The sequence below is a fragment of the Xiphophorus hellerii genome, chromosome 18 (genome assembly GCF_003331165.1).
Source record: "Xiphophorus hellerii strain 12219 chromosome 18, Xiphophorus_hellerii-4.1, whole genome shotgun sequence".
Lineage (NCBI taxonomy): Eukaryota > Metazoa > Chordata > Actinopteri > Cyprinodontiformes > Poeciliidae > Xiphophorus > Xiphophorus hellerii.
The window spans coordinates 11,289,435-11,312,721 of NC_045689.1; the positions used below are offsets into that span (position 1 = coordinate 11,289,435).

The window sequence follows — 23,287 nt, forward strand, 5'->3', positions numbered from 1 at the left end:
GAAAGATCAAGAGAACCTGTCAATTGTTGCTTGTTCTTCTGAAAATAAAACCTATTCCTTAACTTGGACTTGTTTATTCTGCATGTGGGTCAGAAATCCGAACATGTCAAATATTTCACTAAAGGACAAACGGAGGACTGGACAGAAAAGGGGACCTGTTATTGAACATGTTATTAAACGTTGGCTTAATTAAACTTGCCTTATTAAAATAATTCAAACCCACTGCTTGCAATTCTCATTCTAAGTTGAACAGACAGAACACCGTTCAAGACATTTCTTATAACACTAAGAAACAGTTGCAGTAAAACAGTTACTGCAGTGCCATCACATCATCCGCGTCTCTGCTTACATAACTTTGACAGCAGAGCCTTCAGCAAATGTCACATATCCACTTCACTGTGTGGTTTTATCCTCATTTTCCTGGACATTGTGCTCAGCAGGAGCTACAAAGGGGATAATCATTTATCTATTGTTACATCCAACAAAAACCTTTAAAATTCTGCCATGAAAATGATTTGCCCCTTTACAGTTTTCCTCTGTTTTTATATTACCATGTAGTACCATGTCTAAATGTTTTTGGATCATATATGGAGTGCTGGAATAATTGAATTTGTTTACAGTGTCACTAATCAGTGTTAGTGCACGCATTTATGCAAACAGTTGCTGCTGCCACTGCGTTAACACAGCGCCCTTCGGACCGACACAGAGCTGCAGTTGGACCCCAGAGGACAGTGGTTATTAGACTGTGTGCTAACTTCTTTAAAAAAATGTTACTTCTCCAAGAATGGTGACACACACAGTTTTATGCACACACTGACACAAGCTGTTACATGTTATGCATGTGTGTATCACTGGCAGAGCGACAGGAAAACTTGTTTGCAACCTCGCCACACACGTTGCCTTTGTGTACGGACTGTTTGTACACGCTCTTGTGCAGGCTTCGTCTGCTGTATGTTATAAAGGATGTTAGCGAATCTGTTTCAATTACTGATTACATCTAAGAGGTTGGTTATAAAAAGGATAAAATAATTCTAAGAGGAAAATGTCCAATTTACATGCAAATATACTTTAAAAATAAAGTAAACTTATTCTGGGTGATCAAATTCACTGACTGAAGTCTTTCAAGAACAGAAGGTGCTAAAATGCTAATCTTTAAATATCTGCACCACTGCACAACTGGAATTACAGAAGGAAAAATAAGCTACTGTTTGAATTAGCTCACTTCAGCCAGCTGGGTAAAGGAGAAGTAAGAAACAGAAAATCATAAAAGTGAAATATAATAAACATTATTGGCCTAAAACATTGGTAGTCACCAGGATTTAAAAAAAACAAAAAACTATTGGCAATAGAAAAAGAACATATTTGTTCGACCACTAGTTTAGTTTTAAGAGCTTATAATAAACTTGCTTCTGTGTTTGTAGATACAATGATTCAAATCCTGTTTTTAGTCACCCGAACATGAACCACATGAACACTCATAGCCCCGCTCTCTCTTTGTTTCTACACTCACACACATCTACACTACTTTCTGTGAGTACTTTGCTGGGTGAAATTCAGAACACAAACTCACATGTAGGGTTGTGTCCATGTGATGGATGACATTATATCCATGTCATTTGCTATTGATCATAGAACGTGTACTTCTTAACAGCAGCAAAAAATCTAATTGGGGGACAAGCATAAGCATTTTCACAGATAAGGGCCGTGTGACATGTGGCTTAAACTTACAGTATGTTTGTTTTGCCTTTATAACAAAGTTTCTAACAGAGTATAAGGGAAATAGGACAATGGAAGGTAAGCAAAAGTACTATAGGTGGTCCTATTTACTTTTTTTCTCACAAAGTACATCGGACTGGTTTGTTAATATTTTTAGTCTCTCCTTTCCAACTCACTAAAATCTAAAGGAGTCAAAGTGTTGATCCTTTAACTCCCCTTACTTGAGCAAACTTCTTAGATCCAAAAATGTTTTTTTACATTCTGTACCTCAAGTATTCAGACTTTCTAACCTTTCCAGAGTTGTGCAGCTGAGGTGATAGCTGACAGTGATAATCTACTGAATGTTGCAGCTCCTTACATCTCTCCTATCTGTCTCATCGCCCGTCACCGGTGAGCTCTGTCATCAGCGCTGTGGGATAATCGAAGACTGCAATGATGTTACGACAACAGCAGAGAAGAGTTGCTGCTATTCTGCTCCCCAGCTGAGCATAAGGCACAAATGAGTTCAATTCAAATTGCACAGAGACAGACAGTAAGTTGTTATTCCGCTGCTTTCAATAAGCAGATACTTTTTCAGCTCTTACAGTTGAGAGACAACATAGAGCATGACAGCTGCTTATGAAATGTATGGCAAAAAATGCTCTTAGAAAAATTATTGATTCAAAAGGTTTCACAGCAGGGATCTCCCAATCCAATCCCAGATATGGAATTGGGGTCCTACTTACAGAAGCTTTAAATGATCAACGGAAAGTCCCAGATGAAAACCTTCTGCCGATACCTACTGTTATGTAGTCTGTAATTATACAACTGTGGCAACCACAGGTAATAACAACTCCCATTTCTCTCTGCAAAACTAGCAAAAATGCACACTCCTCTGGTATTTCCAAATACCAGAAGACTGCCTGAGTGTAATAGCTGTGCAGAGGGCAGCTGAAACACCAATCATTCAATATTAAAACATTAAAAGCATATTAAGGAACCAGGAGAATAACTAATGTTGACGTGTCCTGAATGTCTTTGTTAAGGTCATTTACTAATATACTCACACATTACTAATATGAATGTAAATTGATATTTTCCAACAATATAAACCTCATGATTTCTAAGCAAACTGATATCAATTATGAATTGGCTTTGAAGTGAGTACTGCTGTTAACCTAAAGAAAACAGATAAATGGCCTTAATTCATTCTCTTCTTGTGCCAACCATAGTTCCCATCAATGAAAGGTTGTTTTGCACAGAATCGGCCTCACATGTACGGAATCTGTTGCTAATAATATTTTCTCAGAAATTACAGCTTCCAAGCTTCAACATGAGAGTTTCAGCCGCAGTGAAGACGGCTTTAGGGTTGTCGCTTTCAGCAGAGTCCTCTACAGAAGTGTGATACCACCATTGTAAAGCTTTCTCAACTTTGTTCCTACCTTCATGATGACGAAGAGGACCAGTGTGACGAAGACGCTGACTTGTGGGTGTATCCAGGCTTGGGCAGTTCCAAGGTAGTCAAATTCCTCAGCAATTCCCTGCTTTGTCCACGTCCGGTTGTCAAATAAAGTCCTCAGAGACTCCTCCTGACTCAACTACAAATCACAGGAAATAATAATTACAAGTCAGAAGCAGGTAGCAGCACTTTTTGCATCAATTGTTTGCAATATAATTACAAATTATGTAGGTTTTTGGACTATTAAATAGTGTGTATTCAGTTTGTAAATCAAAAACTAAAATACTGATGAGTAAATTGTTAAATTGAAATTGTGATGTGGCAAATTAAAAATGAAGCCTGTCATTTATATATCAGGACAAAAAATACTGTTAGAATTATGTCTCTCGTAACATGGAGAAGGTAACCAAGTCTAGACAATTAAACTATTTTTATATAAAATTGTGTTTATCTAATATTTATCCAGACCTGAAATATTCCATATTTACCCAGACTTTTCAAGACTGTGTAAGAACCCTCTTTATTTCCTAACATTTAGACACAGATAGGTCATGTTACTAGCAAACATGGGAAGACAGAAAACATACTATTCAGTCCCTGGAAGTATACAAGTTGCTATGTCCACTTGTACATAGCAACATACAAAACAACCAGACAAAGTTGTTTGAACTCTTAACAGCTTTGTGATCTTCTGTTGCGCTTGTGTCAAACTCCACAGAGATTTCTGTCTCTTGTGCAGAGATGGATTGACTTCAAGAGGAAGAATGTCAGACAGTCCATCTGCCAGCTATGTGGAAAAGTCTGGTTACAGGGAAGCATGGTGCCACAATGAACTAGTTTCACTTTCTCTGAACTAAACAACTACACTTATTGTTGGCACACATCTTTCTTTCGGGACAAACAAAAGAGATTGTTGTACCTGGAGAGAAATTCTGACTGCCACTGATATCCTCACATTATTTCTTAATATTTAACCCCTATAGATGTCAAATGTTTCTGGCAAAAATTCTCTAGTTAATCTACAAAGAGACAATCTTGCAAAAAGAGAACTTTTGTGGGACCTTAAAAGTACCTTTTTTGCCTCAAATGTCTCCTCCAGGGCTCAGAACAAACTCAAAGTACAAAGTGTTAGCAGGGTCTTTCAAGTTGAATTTGGGATGATTTTCATTTACTTGCTGTTGTATTGGCTTTTTACTCATGCTCACACCTGCTTGTTTACAGCTATCCATCATTGTTAATGTGACAATTGTGATCTAGAGCACAACTAAAACACATCTTACTGAAGAATTTAGAAAAACTGAGGTTCTGGGGTTAGATTCACAGCAGGTTTTAATGGAAAGGCATCCTCTGAATGTGAGCACAGGAAAAGATGATGAGCTCAAGGTTTTACAAAATGTCACCAGAGATTTAAGTTTTACAATATCCGTCAGGGATTATGCTGTGACAAAATCATCTGCAGCCGTACAAAAGTCACATCAGCTGCAGACAGCGTTGGAGATAAAGTTCCCACTGGCAGAGATGATGATGAAGAGTGTGCCGGGAAGACAAAGGGACCACAGATACAAATTTCTGAGTGGGTACTCCAAAGAGAGGAGCTTTAAGAGGAGTAAGCCAGCATGGGCAGAGCTTCAGAAGTCTTCAACACTTTATTATTTGGAGCCAAGGCAAAGAGAGGGAGTCAATCTGTATGTGTGTATTGAGTGTACAAAGGATGGACAGTTTATTCCTTTTCTAATTCCAATTATTAACCGGATGAAGGGGATAAAATCGGAGAAGGCACAACACATGCTCATGAGTCATCCCTGGAGCAAAAGGACAATATGCTCGTCCATGTCTCCAGTGTACACTGATGAGTCACTAGCACTCACAGGCACATTTATATCCCTATAAGCTATTATGACCAGAGTCTTAAAATAAATAAATAAATAAATAAAATTGTTTTTTGGTTATTGGACAATTTGAACCTGTCTGCTACAATAATATCTATCAATCTCTAGCTGTATACAGAGTATATTCTTACAGCCTTTAGCATATGGCTCCTTATCGGTACAGACCAACCAAAGAACCACCAAAGTCTGTTGTAGCAGTCTGGAGGATCTGCTGGGATGCCTCCAGAAAATACAGCTCTCTTTTAACTAACTTTAAATACAAAATATCACATGTTTCTAACCATTCAGCCATAGTGGAAAAAGCTGAAAAAGAAACCATTAAAGTCCTATTTGGCCTATTTTTCATACATGATCTTTCCAACACTGAACCACAAAGTAACTGCACAATATGAATCAGGCATATCCATAATGTGACGCCTGATAACCTCCTGCAAGTGCTGGTTAAGCTTTGTAATGCATCCATGAGGCGCTCTCTATTTCATTTGATCTTCATTCACTGTTTGGATTAACTGCTGAATGCTCTGGAAACTGTCTGCTACACATCACTCTACTCATGATGCTACCACTTCAGCTCACTGGTCACTATTCTCCAAATTCCAGCAAAGTAAAATTAGAAATTATTTATGTGATCACTGCTGATCATCAGAGGTACCAGATAACCTTGAATTCATCCCAATCCTTCTGGTTTTCCTTTAGTAGGTGTAAATCATTAGAGTGACATTTACTATGAAGAAATGCATGTCTGAATTGTGTTTCGGTGAACAAAACAGGCAAAGATTTGAGGTCAAAACCTGCAACGCAATGCAGTTCATGCAAAAGAGTATTATTTCCGTCATAACTTTTGAAAGATGTTGGAACCATACCTTTCCAGCCATAAACTGCCCAAATCCAGGTGGAAATGTCAGTGTTGAAACCAGTAAAGTGACCAGTGCTGGATACAGCAGTCGGCTGAAAGAGTAAGAGGTAAAAAGAAAACAAATTTATAAAAATTAATTCTTTTCATATTTGCACTTCATCACGTATTGAAGAGTAAACATGCTGTAAGTTCAATAAGCAGTCATGGTGAAAAAAGCAACCCTTGAGGTCATCATCATCATCACAGCGGTTAGTTACCACACAAATTTAAAATGTTCAATGATTATCAAGAAATGTATGTTTAGCTGTTACTGATGGCTTTAAATGAACAGCCCAGAATGTGTCGAAGTGAATAAACAGGTAATACAATTTGTGTTTGTTCATGCCTTCACAATTTTCACGGAAATACAAAAAGCTTGGAAAAATATGTATTTAAAAACCTTTTTTTATTGTATCATAATAAAGTACCACAAAACAGGTTTTCAGGGGTGTGATCTTGAAATGCCACTTTAAAACTGTTTTACAAAATGTTTTCCAGTTGCCATTAGTCTGTGACTTCATGTAATGGAAAGTGCAAATTATTGTTATTGTTTGAGTCCTGCATACTGTTTCTATGATTTGTTAATAGTACAAAAGCAACTGAGTTTCCTGTTGGGTTGAAGGAGTTGATTTCTCATCAGGCTTGGCTTAAAAGATGCTTATTCAAAAAAAAAAAAAAAAAACTCTTTGGGTTGATTTTACCATTTCTTCTTTTTTGAACTTCTCAAAATACAGCAGACTACTACTACTGTATACATGCACAGAGCCCACAAACACATCTTAGTATGTGACTCATATGAAACGATGCAGAAAAATTGAAGCTGGGAGCAGGGTGCATGTTTCTCCTGAGACATCTGTCAAATACTTCACATGTACTCACTTCTTCATGAGGAATTTGTTGAAGGTATTTTGTTTCTTGATGAACTGGACAATCAGTCGATTCAGGTAGACGAACAAAGCACCAATTAATCCACTGGCAATACTGCAGACAGAGAAACAGGGCAGTTAGTCCTGTTTTCCCTATGCGGTGTGATGAAGCACTCTGCATGATCAAAGTGAAACTAAATGGAATAAATTAGTTCAAGAGTAAACAAAGCAACGCATCAAGTCTTCTGCACCACCTCCATACGTTGCTCTCAGTGCATTTGGCCACAATAAAAACAATAGGAATGTAATGAGGCTCTAATGCACTGGAGGCGGGTGTCAGGAGTAAGTGCAAATGTGATTCAGTGAAGCCATAAAACAAGTACTGGTCAGGGAGGGAGATGATGTGGCGGAGCAGCATTAATGTAAATACAGAAAAGAACGAGAGAAGAATAATAGAACAAAGACGAAATGGATGAAGAAAATTGCTGGAATTAAAACCAAGAGACTAAAGCTAAGAGTGAGACAGACGGAGCGCGCTGTCAACTGAGGAAGTGTGGGGGAGTTGGAGAAAAGCCAAAGGAGAGGTTTATATAAGTACACATTTAAAAGCTCTGTGGGAGACCTCTTTATGGAAGCCAGAAGAAGAGAAAGAAACAGGAAATAAGTGAGTGCGTGTGTATATAAGACTTGCTGCGTTATTAATTCCATCAAATACGTTTGAATAAATAATGACCAGGGTGATGAGGTAGTCTTTAACACCCTGATGAGGCATAAAGAAAACAGCAGGTATGCTTTTGGTTTCCTTTTTTTCCTCAAAAATAAGCAATGATTTTTGTTGGTCTAATTCTAGTTTTGGCCAAAATTTGTGCTAGGCCTCATGAGGAGCTGATCGAGGAGGTGTTAGGTAATGGTGGAGTTGATGGTAAATGGAGTTAATGGTGGTAAAGCTCTCCCTAATCTGTGTTATTACTTATTTTTATTGAAACAAAATTCCACAGAGATTCTTACAAAGAAGGCTCGGAGGAGAACATGCAACAAATATCTTACTGGATCAGAGGAAGAGAAAAAGCTGAGGAAGAGCTCATAAGATGCTACGTTCACCTCAACCTTTTAAGAACTTCTCAGATTTGCATTTCACTAAATGAGGTCATTGTACACACAAACTACTCAGGACTACATTCAGTTCATTCTCTCTTGGAAACCTCAAAGCTTCTCAAAAAACAAACAGTCTGTTGGGAAAATGCTCTCCTCTATTAAGTTCAAATAAGAGCTACATTAAAGCTCATCACTGGGTGCATCCATCTCCATATGTATGTTGTTCTGTGCAGTAATGAGGTCGAGTTTCACCAAGCGAGCTACTTCTGATGCCTGAAGGTGTAACAAACAGCAAGTGGGATAGGAAGCAACTCTTCAAAGACTTGCCCTTGGCAGCATGCAGCGCAGCACAAACCGGTCCTGGCCTAGTTGACTGAAACAATGACCAACTTTCCCTGCTACATGGATCCTAGTGAGGGGAGATGGATGGATAAGCACTCTGTTCCACACACATGTTGGCACAGAGAGCAACAAAGTGAAACTAAGGCTAAGCATTCCCATTGGCCTTGTTGATGTCCAGGCTGGAAAGAATATTTAGACCAAAAAGCATCAGAGTGAGAGTAAAATCTGTACAATAAGTCATTTTCTGCAGCAGCACATTAACAGCTAATTCAAAAACGGCAGTCTTTCACTCTGAAAAACAGATGGAAGGAAGAGGAAAAAATGAGAGCATCCCTCCCATCTCTGCACCAACTTTTCCTTTTTTTCCAGAGCTCTCTGTATCATTCACAGCCAGGAAAAGCCCTGAAGCTATGACAGAATAAAATAGGACATCCCTCAGAGAACAGGCAGCTGCTGAACAGGGCTGAATTATCCATGTCAGGAGACTTATGCAGGCCACCCTGAGGAAACACCCTCCAAATGCTACAGCAAGTCAAGATTCTGCCATTATAAATGGGTTCACCTGTCATAACTTAAGAAAACATGCGTTTTTGTTGATTTGCTACCTTCTGCACCTTTATGGTTTAAAAATGGATCTTTTGCTGTAAATGACTAGGTACAATTTGTGTTGAACAACTTTTTTTTTTTATCTAGATTGTCAAACTCCATTCTTCAAGGGATGGTATTCTGCAACTTTTACAGTTTTCTGCTTCATCACACCTCAATCAAACAATGATATGGTTCACAGGAAACAACTCTTTAGAACCTGAGTGATAATTCCACCATTTTCCTAACGTCTGCTTACCAATTATGAGCGAAAAAAATCTTTTGGTTATTTTTAACTACTATCCAAGTGCAGAAAAAGAGCAGCTACAGGCAATGGCATTTGTGTTTTTTGTTCTTCCAGAATGTGTGATGCTGTCGGTCTGCTTTGCCCTTAAGTCTATCAGTAATCACTGATTGCAAGTTGTAGACAACCTAGAGCAGGAGACTGCAACCTTTACAATCAAAAGAGCCATTTTGCCCACAGACAAGCTAGAAAACACACATTTAGAGTTGCAAAGGTTATCTAGTTTTGATAAATATCTACTAGATATTTTCGATTTCGATTTCTAAGTTTTAACATAAAGAAAATCCTCAAACCTTTGCAGAAAGAGAATGGATACAGTTTCCTCTACGGGTTGTTGATATTTATGTTATAAATATTTTAAAAAGAAATATTTTGTTGAACAAATATTAATTAAATCTTAATTATCAATATTAAATATTAAATTAAATATTGAACAAATATTTCAACAAATGTGTAGGTTTTATGCAATTATTAAAAAAAATTGTAGTTATGAAAAAACTGTAAAACTCCTAAAACCTACATTTGTTATGTATTTTTAAATGTTATTAAGAGTCATTGTGGAAGATCCAGAGAGCCACAGGTTAATGACCTCTGACCTGGGGGAAAACTCACCCAAGGACAGCGAAGGCAGGAAGCTCCTTAAGGTTAAAGGGAAGATGCAAACGGAAACTGGTTTGTAAAAGTGCCGTGATGGTCTCTGAATAAACAGAAACATCCAGAAAGTTAGAAAATAGAACAAGCCACAACAAAACACACAAAATTGGTAATGTGAGGTCTAAATTGAAGGTTTTAATTGTAGGTGTTTCAGTTCTCTGTGCAGGTACAACTACAGTTCATGCTTTGTTTCTAATTACAAAAAGCAACCTTGCCCTGCAGACCAGAACTCCTGCCAGCACACAGTAGACAGATGGCTAGAGAAAATTAGGTGTGGGAAATAAATGGTAGTAGCTAACAGATCACTGGGGACCTGCAGCTTGGTGAGTTGGCAGGGCAGCTCTGCAAACTAATTCTTTTTCCTGTACAGTGGTAATACATTTCAATCTGCCACCTGAGTTTCTCATATTCCGCTGAATTCAGATGTCAATACCACCAACAGGAAATGTTAACTTCTCATAAAGCTAATGATGTATATACCATAATACAAAGAGTGGATTCAGACAAAAGTATTGAGTCATACAGTTCAGGCTCTTCTTCCTGTTTGATAAGTTACTTATTATTCATTAGAGGATAATTATACAAGCTGAGAATATTATTCCAAACGGTGTTCAACAGCTTAAGATTGTAGCTGCCAGTATTTATGATGCTGGAGTGAAACTCCCATAGTTATTGATTTAAAATTCTGTAGCAATTTGAGAAAAAAGTTACTTTAAAAGTCTGAATGCGTAGAAGGGTACTAACAGTGGTGCAAAAAAAAAAAATAATCAAATGCAGTGTCATGTAAGACTGCATCTAAACCCTTTAAAAGTAGTCAGATATATTTTTTTATACAATAAAAGAATAAAACATAGCGTGTGTTTGAAAATGTTTTATCGTATTTCATTTTGCTGAAATATGATAAGTTTGTTGTAATTTGTTGTAGCTGGACCTCAAAGGACCTAAAAATTTGTCTCCAAACTAATAAATAATAGGTAAAATATACTTAACATAAAATTTTTAAAATTGTGGTAAAGTAAACTTCAGTAACATCATATTCAGGTTAAACTTCTTACAATCTTTTATATTCACACTAATTTTTAATAGTCGGACAAACATTCTTTTAACAATTTAACATTTTTGAAGTTTAGCAGATGGTGTTTTGCTCTGATTAGTGAAGATGTGCGATACAATAGGTACAGCACTAAACTGCTGAGCTGTTTAGGTGGTTGGTTAACAGCCTGATATAATCTGAGCACAATGACGTTACCTTGGTCTCTGTTCCAGACAGGCATCAATCTGAAGATGAAGGCACTGATAGTAGCTGCCAAGAACCCTCTCCAGTAGTTCCGCACAGCAAAGAATGTGACAGTTACTTCAATACTGAACAACACACCTGCAACAAAAGGCAGAATAGTAAATTGTGACATATTTTTCCTACAGACATATCTTAGAACATTGTGGGATTAGAAGAGAGCTGTTTAAATGTGTGATGGTTAAACAACGCAATATGGTGAGTGATGTGAAAACTGCTTCTTTGAGCAAGTCCCCCCAGATCTCGTATGTTGGACAAGGTAGCTCAATGTTTTCTGAAGAATATTAGATCAAAGACTTGGGTAAAATATTTCACAGTGATTTTAACTGATACAAAAGTTGGTTCAAATTAAAACTTTGAAATTAAGTATATCTTACACCAGCCTTGAAAATCTGATCTGCTATTGAAATACATTTCATCACAGCTATTTTAATTCCTTTAATGTAATTGGAATGATGGCCACTACTTCTCATCATCGTCTTCCCTTTTTCTTATTAGTTGTGCTTTGATCATTTCAGGTTATGGTATCATACTTAACCTTTATTTTTATGCACTATGGCCAACAGTTGTTTTTAAAATGACTTTAGAATTAGTTGGACTAATTCAATCAAACTTACAGTAAGCAAAACAATTAATTTGTCCTGCAAACTCACCTCCTACAGGGGCAGCAAAGCAGCAGGCCAGTCCCACCGCACAGGCTGCCACCAGCATTTCAGTCTTCCTCGACTCATTCTGAAACACAGGTACCAAATGATAAATTTATAAAAATAAAAAAAAAACTAATGACATGGGAGATGAGATGTAAATTTAGACAATCGACTTCAAGCAAAGTTAGTATTTACAAGCATTTAAGGATTATTTTTCTTTCATTTTAGCAAGTCACTGAATTTGTTGACAAGTTACCATTACAGTCAATTACAAACCAATTACATGTCTACAGAAGGTACCAGAAACAGGAGCGCTAAATTGCATCAATTAAAAAGAAAATCTTGAAAAGACTGGCAAAACCATAATGGGACCAACAAGACAAAATACCTCATATAATATCAGACGCATGTAGTTCAGTACTTTTCTTACTGAGAATGACTCAATTCCTTTCTTTGGGTACGGAGTTTCAGTGCAAAACATAATAAACCAGATGAGTGAAGAGCAAAAAAACAAAGATTGTTCCACCTTTCTGCAGGAGAAAATGGATCAAGGTGCATTCTGAGAAATTGAGTTTTTTCTTTTTCTTTGACCTTTTAAATTTACCTACCTTGGTCCCCAGGAGACTGTAGTCCTTCAAGCAGCATTGTAATGTGAAAGACAGGTTAGAGGCACTTGTATTTCTCTCATTGTTCTGAGGCTTAGCCTGCTTTCGCATGTGGTGCTACTTCTGACATACACACACTCGCGCATTGTTAATATCTTACATCAGAAAGCAACTAAAGCTTACTTTGACATAAATATTGATGGATTAAAATATTTTAGCTGAGAGAGAAACTCAACTAAAGTGGATGCTGACAAAATAAAACTTCCTACTTTTTATTTTACTGAATATTAGACAAGTGTATGAACTGATTTGTGCCAAAAAAGACCAACATTTCTTATGGTGTCCAACAAGTGACTTTTGGTCCCAGCAGTATTGGATAAAACTTGTAACACTTTTATCATTGGATACTTATTTAAAGACTGTCCAACTTTCTCACAGTGGTAGTCATTTTGATAGGACAAAGGAAGGGAAGCATGCTGGGAAATGTGAAGCTGATTTACCTTAATCCCTACTAGACCCGACTCCTTCTTGTAGCAGGAGAGCAAGAGACAGCATTAAACAGGCAGAGAACAAATGATTAAACTGTGTAAATCAGCACAGCCATTTGAATGTTTTAGCATCTATAGTCCATCACCTCACATTCACAGATCTGAATAAAAACATGTTATGCAATTAGGTCCAACTAGCCCTCTACAAATAATGACATTCTCCACATGCATATAAGCCTCTCATCCCATTTTTGCGCTGTAAAGTACAGCACTCTGGAAAGAAAAGCTGCTTTTTCACAGCCCACAGGTTACATTAGCATACTGTACTTAAAACTGTGGAGAGGGCCGGATCCAGCAGCAGTGGCACACTTCACTCATGCATCACTCTTTCTATTAAAATGATATAAAGGGCAACACATGGCTCTCAGGGGATAAGGAACCACTAAGAACATTAGATGGAAACAATGTAATGGTAATAAAAAATGATGCATGTGAAGATGGACAAATAAAAAGAGGAAAATGGTAGAATGAAAGATTTTAAATGAGGACAGAAATGTGATAAGTGGTGTAAGATATATGTCAAATTAGAGATGCCCATTTGATCCATTCTTGCATTTATTTAGATTTGGGTACGGTGTGTAGCTTTTTGGGATTTTTTTAGCCTACTTTATTTTGTCAGAGGTTCTGCTCAAGTGAATCTTGACTCTACAGGTCTGGCAAAAATCAAGCCTGGGTGTGGTTTGTGAAATTCAACTCCACTTTCTAAAATGCATTTCATCATAGTTCATTTATGATTTATCATAGGAAGGTAGTTACTTTTCCACATAGGTTAGGTTTTGATAACATTTTCCTTGTTAGGAAAAAAAGTCATCATTTAAAAGCTACATTTTGTATTGACTCTGCGTAAATTTCTCTAATTTTGATCTTAACATTTGAGTGTGACAAAAAGCAAAAACAAAAGTAATATGACAGCGAGCAGATAGTTATGTTTATATAACACAAACATTCCAGCTCTATCTGCGCCACCTATTTAGATAGCTGGCGCTAAACTGAAAAGATTTACGTAGCAATAAATCTTTCCAGAACTGTTGTGATTTTTGTGACCACAGATGCATCAGGGAGGAAGTTTTCAACTGAACTGCCCTCAGTGCTGCTTTCAAACCCTACAGTTTCTCCCACAGTTCATTCCCCAAAGAGTGCTGCTCACATCTCATCACAAGGAAAGATGAGAGTCAGAGAGAAACTCTGCTTCCTGTCAGATCCCACACTGTTCTCCCAATGGATAAAACTCCAACCCCACTGAAGCACAAAGTTGTTGGAAACTGTACAACATGTTGACAAATAAAGGGCAATTAAACATTTATAAAATAAGTTATTGATGAATGTTAACTTTGTGTAAAAGATATTGGAGAATATGGGAGAAGGGGAGAAAATCAGCATTTTGAGTCTCAGTGAAAAACCTTTATTTTTACGTAACCACATAAAAAAAGGTATGCAACATTTTACTGAACTGTATACAGTGTCTTGCGGATCTAGTCACTCCCCTTGAACTTCTTCCTACTTTACGTTATAACCATCAATGTATTTTACTGACACATTATGTGACCAAGACCAAATAGTAATAGAGGCAGAAATGTTTACCCGTTCTTCTTTTCTAAGTAGATCAAGCACAGTCAGACTGGACGAAGGAACTTTTTGAATCTCAAATCCTGCTGCAGATTCTTAGTTGGACTTATGTCTGGAGTTTAACTGGCCTACCCCAACACCTGAAACTAAGCCGTTACATTTCAGCTGTGTTTATGGTTGTAGTCCCACTGAAGAATGAATCTCTGCCCCATTCTCCAGTCCTTCACAGCCTCTAATAGATTTTCAATAAGATCATCACATATGATCAGCTCTGACCTGCAACTCTGTTCCTTCTAAAGACAAGTTTCTCCGCAACATGATACTTCCGCCACCATGTTTCACTGATGTGATGCTGAGTTCAGGGTGATGGAGTGTTTTCCCTCCACAAATAACTTTTTGCATGAAGGCTAAAGCATTTAATTTTTGTCCCACCTGAACAGAACACCTTCTTAAAGAGTTTTTTCTTGAAACTATAGTCCAAATGTGGTGCCTAATTTCTGGGGAGTGTTTAACTTTCTGGATGACATCTCCATGGTAATGACCTCACCTTCCCCCAAGTCCTTTGATATGGAGACTGAATGAAGTAGATACTTTAGGAGCTCTGTCCAACACCCAACAATATCCTCAGTGCTGGTCCTTTCTAAGTTGCTGGACAGTTTCCCATAGCTTCTCAGAATTCGTCAAACCCCTGGGTTGTTGGATATCAAACTAAGGAGGGCTAAAAATTAATCCACTCTGAATTTTTAAGCATTTCATTTGTAAATATTTTTAAAAACCTGTGTATATTTTATCCTTCTACTTCACAAATATGCACTAATTAGTGGTTTTCATTTGTAAACCTTAACAAAATAGAAAGGAACAAATGAGATAAAATGTGAAACAAGTTTGAGTAGTTCGAGTGGTATGGATAACATTGCAAGAAGCTAGAGTAACAGCAAAGTAAACATCCTAATATTGCTAGTGCCACCTGTGAAACAGACTGAAATTAACTGAGCAGAAATAGGGAATAGTGAATCCTTACGAGTCATAAAAAAATCTGTGAAACTCACCTCATAGTTTCCTCCAAACAGAGACATAAACTTGCTGAGCAGAGCAGCACACAAACTGGCAATGTGCACAAAGGGACTCTGATAGGAGGAAACATAGAAGTCATGAGACAGACGCAATCACTTCAGGTTAAGAACCACTTTACTCCCCCTCCCTATTTACTCTAAGTCACATGTAACAGCATGCAGGGGCTCTATGAAAAAAAAAATCAAAGCATAACTGATGGGATTAAAAGAGAATTAGAAGGGGGTGCAAGATAAAGATGAGGAAGAGGTCCGTGCTGAATCAAAACTACAGATGCTGCTGCAGTGGTGCGTAAGCAAAAGACCCTCAGGGGTTTCTGTGTACATGTGTGTTTTAGCATTTCTCACCTTGTAAGGCCCATTTTTCCAACAAATACTACATTGTGAGGACCCATTACTTATTATGGGGCCTCATAAGAAGAAGTGCTGTTGCTGGGTTACAGACAAGGTTTAGGACTAAGGTGAAAATTGATTTCAGGTGTAGGGTGATTCATATAAATGAATGGAAGTCAATGCACATTCCTGATGAAGATAGAAAGATTTAATATTTGTGTTTACGTGTGGGAATAAAGATTTCTGATGAGGCTTTTTTTTAACAATGGAGAGGTGTATTCCTGAAAATTCCTGCTTAAAATACTTTTTGAAAAACAATAGACTACATTAAAATCTGCTCAGTTAATATAAACACATCTTCCAAGAAAATAAATAATTTCTTCTCATCAAATTAAAAGACACTCCATGTACGCTGCAAAGAGTTTATTTCCTCCCAGTTCTTTGCTCCAGATTTCACTTACTGCACTACACCTAAACTCCGACTAATGTGATTAGAGAAATTTGAAAATTGTTCAAGTATTCTTGAAAAATCTCAGCTTAAAAGTTCCAAGCAAAATTCTAGATGATTGTCCACCTCAAACAACAAATGTCTTAGTCATACTGCATTTTCTCTTCATAAGTGATTGTGTTAAAAATAACATATAGTCAGAACATTTGAGGCAATTAAATGCAAATCCATAACTGCACATATGAATAATTCTGAATAACTATGCAGCTGTACATTCCTCAACATGAGTAAGAGCGGCCTTTAAACCTACAAGTCGTGCACTGTAACAAGTGCACGACTTGGATTTCAGTATCCAAGTTTGTGAATCATTTTGTGATTCACAAAGTTGCCAGCTTGTGCAGTGTGGGTCAGTGTGTGTTGTCCCTACATCATTCATTGGCCTGGTTGTGTTCGGATCACAAACTGATGCATGCAATATGGCAAGGTGGGGGATGAATATTGGTACTGCTGCGTCTGCAGGCGTGTGTGTGTGTGCGTTACCTCCTTGCCCAGAGGCATGCTACTGCCCAGGGCGCAGATGAGCCCGATGATTTTGGCCACAAACATTTTGAAAGTGAGGAACTCCTTCAGCACCACCCCTCGCAGGATGGTCTTCATCTCGGGAATGCCTGAACCTGCAGGACAGAAGGCAAGTGATAAGCAGCTGACAATTCAGTCAGAGTTCATTCATGACTTTAAATATTTATGACAGAACTGAAGAATATTAACACATATCTAACAAGTTTTCTTTATTTATCCAACCAACATGCCCAGGGTCGCTGGGAGTGGGTTGTTGGGGTGACTGGGACCCATCATTAGTTTGTGGTTTTCACACTACAAACCCAAACCTGACCCATACAAATGAATGCATAACTTTGGAGTCAAAGTCCAGACCAAAGTCTGAGACGAGACCTGAAACTGTTCAGACACACTTCATTCAATACGACTGAGCTTGAGCTGAGGTCTCTCTACCTCACCAGCTTTGATTTAGGAAACTTTAGACAACATATTTACACCTCTGGCTCCACTCTCCCATCCCTGTATTCCTCTACAGAAGAATGGAGGTAAAAACTTACCAAATTTCTGCTGGATAAGCCTTCAGATTTTTAGGAGTACACCCATCATTTTAGCCTCTGTTAGTGACAGTCAAGTCTCCTCCTAACCCGCCAGAGTGTACTTACATACTGTGCTGCGCTGCATTCAAATAAACCAAACCTGAATGTCAGGAAGTACTTTTGTGTTCAGGACTCTAGTGGGGGATTTACTGTTTTTTCCCAAACTTGTAGAGAAACAGAGAGGGCTATCTAGGGAACGAATGTGAGATTTTCTGAGAAAAGGTTTTTACTTTCCGGTCAGAGGTTTCTTATTCAGTAATTGTGAATATTAAGGTTAAAGAAAAGCTTAATAATGCATTTTAACAAGCTTTTTACAGTGTACTAGTATACAACAAAAAAAATCTGATTTATTTTAAAAAGACTTGCTTTGTTCATTTTTAAAAAAACTGTCTTTAGGCTCCAGCTAACAATCATTTTAGTAATTGATTATTTCAACAATTATTCTGACAATTAATCATCTAAAAATAATTGGCACATTCTGCAAATTTTTCATTTAACCACTGAAGCCCTTTCATTCAATATCAGAAAAACATTAAAATATGCTAATAAATAAATAATTCAATTCCGTTTTAATTAAACATAGCATTTCTTTAGTGCATGCTTGATCATTTGCTGCAAAGGACGCACTAGCAACTACCAAAACATACTTCTAACAACAAGGACGGGGCAGCATTATGCTGAGGGACAGCATTATTGCCAGTGGCACTGCTGGACTGTTCAGAGCTGAGGAAACAATGACACAGGGCTACTTCCAAATTCATGTATGTTTCAAAAGGAGCATAAACTAATACATCTATTAACTCTAGCCTGAAAGGTTGAGGACTCATCATGGGATCTGCCATGTCTAATAAGAGTGTCAAATATCCAGGCAGAAGCTGGTTAATGGCAACATAATGCTCAATGATCCAACTTCCTAAGGGACATCTATCCAAATGTTAGTGAAGGTGTTACTCTCTCTGTAAACGAGAGAAAACTAACAAAACTGTCATAAAATGGTGTGAGGTGGGGAAGACAGCAGGCGGGAGACCCAGAATGTGAAGAAATAAATGTTTTTAATGAAGAATGTCCAAACATTACTCAGTCCACCAAATCCAAAAGCCGGGCAGCACGGCCGAGCGAAAGCCTGGGCTCAACGCCGGTAGCAACCGGTACACGAAGGATGAGAAGAGAGACTGGGCACACAGACGACAGGGAACAGGATGCCAAGTGAGACGAGAGCCCGACAACGACACAGAGACACAGGTGACACTAAATACACAGAAGGTAATCGGGGAATGAGACACACCTTGGAAACAATCAAGAGGGGGACAGGACAGCACAGAGACTCAAAGGACTCAGAAAACACACAAAGAACTCAGAATGAGCACAGAAGAAACACAGATTATGACAAATACAATTCCAGCTTCTACACAAAGTTCTTGGTTTAAAAAAAGTTGAGTTGTTGGGTCATGTAATAAATACATGTCCTAAAACAATTGTATATTCAGCATGACTGGAAATGTATCAAATCTTAAAACTGATTGACTTGTTGTTAAGTTTTGGTCAAATATAAATTTAAAAAGAAGAAAACCTACACCTTCACATAGTGGTAAATAAATGCTTTGTATGTTTGTGTTTTTGCTTTAAAAAGGCCTGAACTGCCATCCTGTCTTGTTTGTGTGTCGGGGTGTGTGTGTCATACCAACAGCCTGGGGAGCGAGGACCTGAGTGAAGCCGGCAGAGAAGGTGATAAGAACCATAGGGCAGGTGACCCAGGCCAGGTACTGCAGGAACACGTTACTGTCCAGACTTTCATACATCCACTTCTGTGCTGTGGAAACACACATAGGTAGAGCCAACAGGTGTATATAAACAACAAAATTAGAGCAGCAGCACAGACACAGGAGGGAAGTTGTGTATTCGTGCAGGGTTAGACTGTGTGGGAGAAACAGGCCTCTTGGACCATTTAAAAACAAGCGGGTTGAATCCAGTTCAACACCAACTGGAGCAGATCTCTGTTAGTTTATTTTTCCTTTATTTCATTTAGAAGTTCATTTTAATTAGACAATATCCTGTTAAATTTCAAGCCAGGTCTACAATCTTACCTACATTTTCTAGTGTTTATCCACATAAATCTCCCATTATCCATCCTGACTAATCTAATATTTCTGCTCACTCACCTTTGACTTCTCCTAATTTATTTATTATTTCTTTATGAACTTATTCTACGATGCAGTATCCCAACAAGATATGTCCAATCACATTTATCAGCACATTCTTATCCTAGTATCAACATCCATTGGGTTTTGAAAAGGCTCCAGGGTAACTACAATATTCTACAAACTCATCTTTTTATTTCACATCACGTAACCATGATGGATATGAGTTTTGATCCAGGTGAGAGATTGCCTTATTCAAAGTGATCCAGACACTAATTTCCATCAACCTTAAGCCTGATGGAGTAACCTGTTACTTACTCAGCAATAAAGTGAGAGGCTTGCAACATATTCCAAAGTGAAGATGACTTGTGTTGGCAGGCCTGAAATTGCTCTCTATTAGGCAAAAAGTAAAATCTAACTCTTTCAAATTGGTTGTCAAGCCTCAACATATTGATCACAGACATTGGAGTTTAACAAGAACTTTAAATATGGCAAGTAGAGCATTTTGCTGATAAAAGCCTCCTCTTCTCCCTCACCTCGTAGGAAGATAGCGATGCAGATGTCTACCCCCCAGCTGAGGAGGCCTGTGACCAGTCCAAGCAGAATCAGGACGATCCAGTCCTCTCTGACTAGTGAGATCAGGAATTTTTGGCAGCGAACTGTGCAAACTGCAGGAAGACAACAGAACATGTTAGTTGAGGGGCATTACCCAGATCAGAGTCGTGTTTCAGTCCAGGAATTAGTTGATATTGAAAAGCGCATTCCCAAAAACTAAGACATAAACTGTCCCTGCATTCTGATTGTTGAAAACAGCTGTGTACTGAACTGATGAAGAATTAATTTGTACACATCAGGCAGACATTACCTGACCCCCCGGCTGGTCATGCATATTTCCTCCCTGGATAGCAGCGTTAAGCCTTCAATACTTTCCCTGGTGCAGAAAAGCCTCCCCACAGCATCATGCTGCCACATTTCACTGCAGGAATTGTTTAATGCATCTTTTGTGAAGTGTTAGTTTTCCACCATATAAAGTTCAGAATGTGCTTGTGGCCTGACAAAATGTAAAAAAGTTCAAGGAGTGAGTACATTCTTGCCAGGCTTTATGGTTTAAGACACAGTTAAATATGCTGCACCCAACTAACTCAGCTCTGGTACACTGTTTAACAGAAATACTAATCATGACTAATTGCTGGAGCTGAACATTAGCTTGATTGTGAAATAGAGCAGTCTCATTAGAATGTGCTCACACAGTAGGGTTTATATATTTCTCCAAGGTAGGAAAAAAACGTGACATTTAGAAAAATGTTGCCGTATCTTTTAGCAGATTTTCACTTATCTAAAAAAAAAAAAAAAAACCTTCATACTCCCCTCAGTAGAAGAAGATGGCAAAATCAATAGTCTGAGTGCAGCAGTATTCATAATTTATTACAGCTATCGCTCCTTCCTTTTCTCTCTGAGCCAAAGAACTCTGCTTAAATGCCACTGCTCTGCAACCATTTGCTCTGTGATCAGGAATGGAAAATTTAAATACTTTTGTGTCAGTGCTTTTCAATCAGATAAGATAAAAAGTCCATTTGAATCAAACAAACTGGACTTTTACAGTCTTGTTACTTTCCCATAATAACATTCATTGTGCATTCATTCAGTCAAATACAAAGGAAGCAGCAGAACTGCACACCATAAGAAAAAAAAACACACTAAATGATGATGTTCTTGGTGAATATTGAACGTCATACTGATCTACACCTCTCCTCTCAGGGGTTAGCACCTCAGCCAATATCATCAACATCAATTTTTTGCATTAAATTTGTCAACGTTTGTGGGGATACTGCTTGCATGGAAATTATGATGCCAATCAATTAATTGTGCAACTCTGTTATATAGCTATGCAAAATAAACCTTGCTGTTCATTTGTTTCATTTAACAAAGAGAAGAGCTTTCATTATTGAATGGTGATTATTTTCTTGTCCAATCTAAGGAACTTTAAACAGAGATTTTATCTTGGCGGAGCTGCTGCGGTTGTCATGGGAGCTTGGTTCTCCGGTCCACAAGTCATGAAAAGGCCTCTTGCTTGGCACCTGGACATATTTGATATTTTTAAAGGACCATTTTGATCTTGTATAACCAAACTAAGAATTGTGGCCATATTCTGTCAGAAAGTTGGACGTAGTTCCAGTGCAGATTGAACTCCGCCAGAGCTCTTCTTTGTCCCTATTCCTGTTTGTGGCGGTCCGAACTCGCTGAAGGATATGGGACTTGTGGAAAATACCACAGCTTCGCTGGACTTCGCCTTGTAGGCTTGTCTGAACCGTGATTGGCTGGTCTGCCTGTCAATCATGGTCGACAACAACCTATCAGAGCCTTAATGGGTGGGAATGTTCTAGAAGGGGGCAGAACATGTTTTTCATATAGTTTTTGCAGTAGTTCAGTAGTTGTAGCAACTGTATTATCAGAAAGGAGTTCTAAGTTCGATATTTTCTGATTACTGGTTTGTTTTGCTGCATCAAGAATTGTAAGTTGAATGATAATAAAGGGACGCCACATCTTTGATCGGATGCCTGCAGTTTTTTTCAGATACACCAAGCCCTTCAGTTCAGGACTGAAGCACCTTAGGATGTCCCGTTGTGAAATGTATAAATGATTTTTAAGGAATGTTTTCTTTTTTTCTGAATGTAAATCAGAAGTTAATTAAAAAAAATTAAAAAACAGCATAAAAACTATTTGAAGGTCCTGTGCATGCAATGATTCTGATGGTAGAGAAGGGAAAATACAGCCGTTGAAGCGGTGGATGAGGTGAGGAGAAAATACTGCAGGGATTGGAAAGAAAACCACAGGCACACATTCTCCAATTAACACCTTTAGCTGTGAACTGAGGCAAAAGCTGTGAGAAACGCTTCCCCCATCGCACAGATTTGCCTGTGCTTTCCATCACTCCATCTCCAATTTTGTGACAGATCAGAGGAACAGGACTTGTACATGAGTATATTTAGCTTTATGCGTTATGTGAGTGCATGTGTGCATGCTTGTGCGTCATCTCACCCACGGGCCGTCTGTGTTCCTACACCCCTTCTGTCATCCAGTCAATGTAAGAAAGGGGTGTGTGTGTGTGTGTGTCAGCATGCACACATGCAGGCATGACTTCCTTGTGCTTCTGCGCAGAGTGTCTATGTGTCTTTACAACATCAAGTGTAATTTGGGCTGTTTGGATGTATAAATTCGTTAGCTTACAGTGCTTGATGGCTTTTCAACACAGGCACAGAATCACAGCGGTCCTACAGACTAGTTGCTGCCTTTATTCTTCATGGCATGCAATAAGCAGCATGTTCCTTCCCAGTGACTCTTATCGCCAGAGTCACCCCATGAATCCTCCCCCGATCCCTTCATCCATCTTATAATCACATTCAACCTCTGACTTGGCTTCTGAGCTCCACATCTCCCTCTCTTGCAGGTCTTATTTGAAACTCTTCACTCCTCTTTTACGCTGTCTTTCCTTTCTCTGCACTCCCTCCTTCTATTCCTTTTTTAGTCTTACATGCGCACTTGCTCAATCTCTCCTCACCAAGAGACATAGTGCCCACAAACCTGCTGAGACTAATTTTGGTTGCCTTGGATACACAGTGCATCATGCTCCTCGGTGTGACATTAGGGAACTGCATTAGAGAGTGGCCTGCGTCACTCCCGTCTATACATTTATTGTTAA

The 23,287-nt window shown here is 38.3% G+C and overlaps 1 protein-coding gene across 1 annotated transcript in view; it reads right to left on the minus strand.

The window, feature by feature from the left end:
* Positions 1-23,287, minus strand: part of LOC116707966 (chloride channel protein 2-like) — an 82,518-nt gene that overhangs the window by 42,095 nt on the left and 17,136 nt on the right. Inside the window, exons 3-12 of the mRNA XM_032545672.1 lie at positions 20,124-20,255; positions 19,131-19,259; positions 16,836-16,969; positions 15,494-15,571; positions 11,732-11,810; positions 11,034-11,159; positions 9,743-9,827; positions 6,818-6,919; positions 5,907-5,991; positions 3,138-3,293 (exon numbers count right to left, since the gene is read on the minus strand). Of these exons, the coding sequence (XP_032401563.1) occupies positions 3,138-3,293; positions 5,907-5,991; positions 6,818-6,919; positions 9,743-9,827; positions 11,034-11,159; positions 11,732-11,810; positions 15,494-15,571; positions 16,836-16,969; positions 19,131-19,259; positions 20,124-20,255 (1,106 nt within the window). The remainder of the gene's footprint in view (positions 1-3,137; positions 3,294-5,906; positions 5,992-6,817; positions 6,920-9,742; positions 9,828-11,033; positions 11,160-11,731; positions 11,811-15,493; positions 15,572-16,835; positions 16,970-19,130; positions 19,260-20,123; positions 20,256-23,287) is intronic.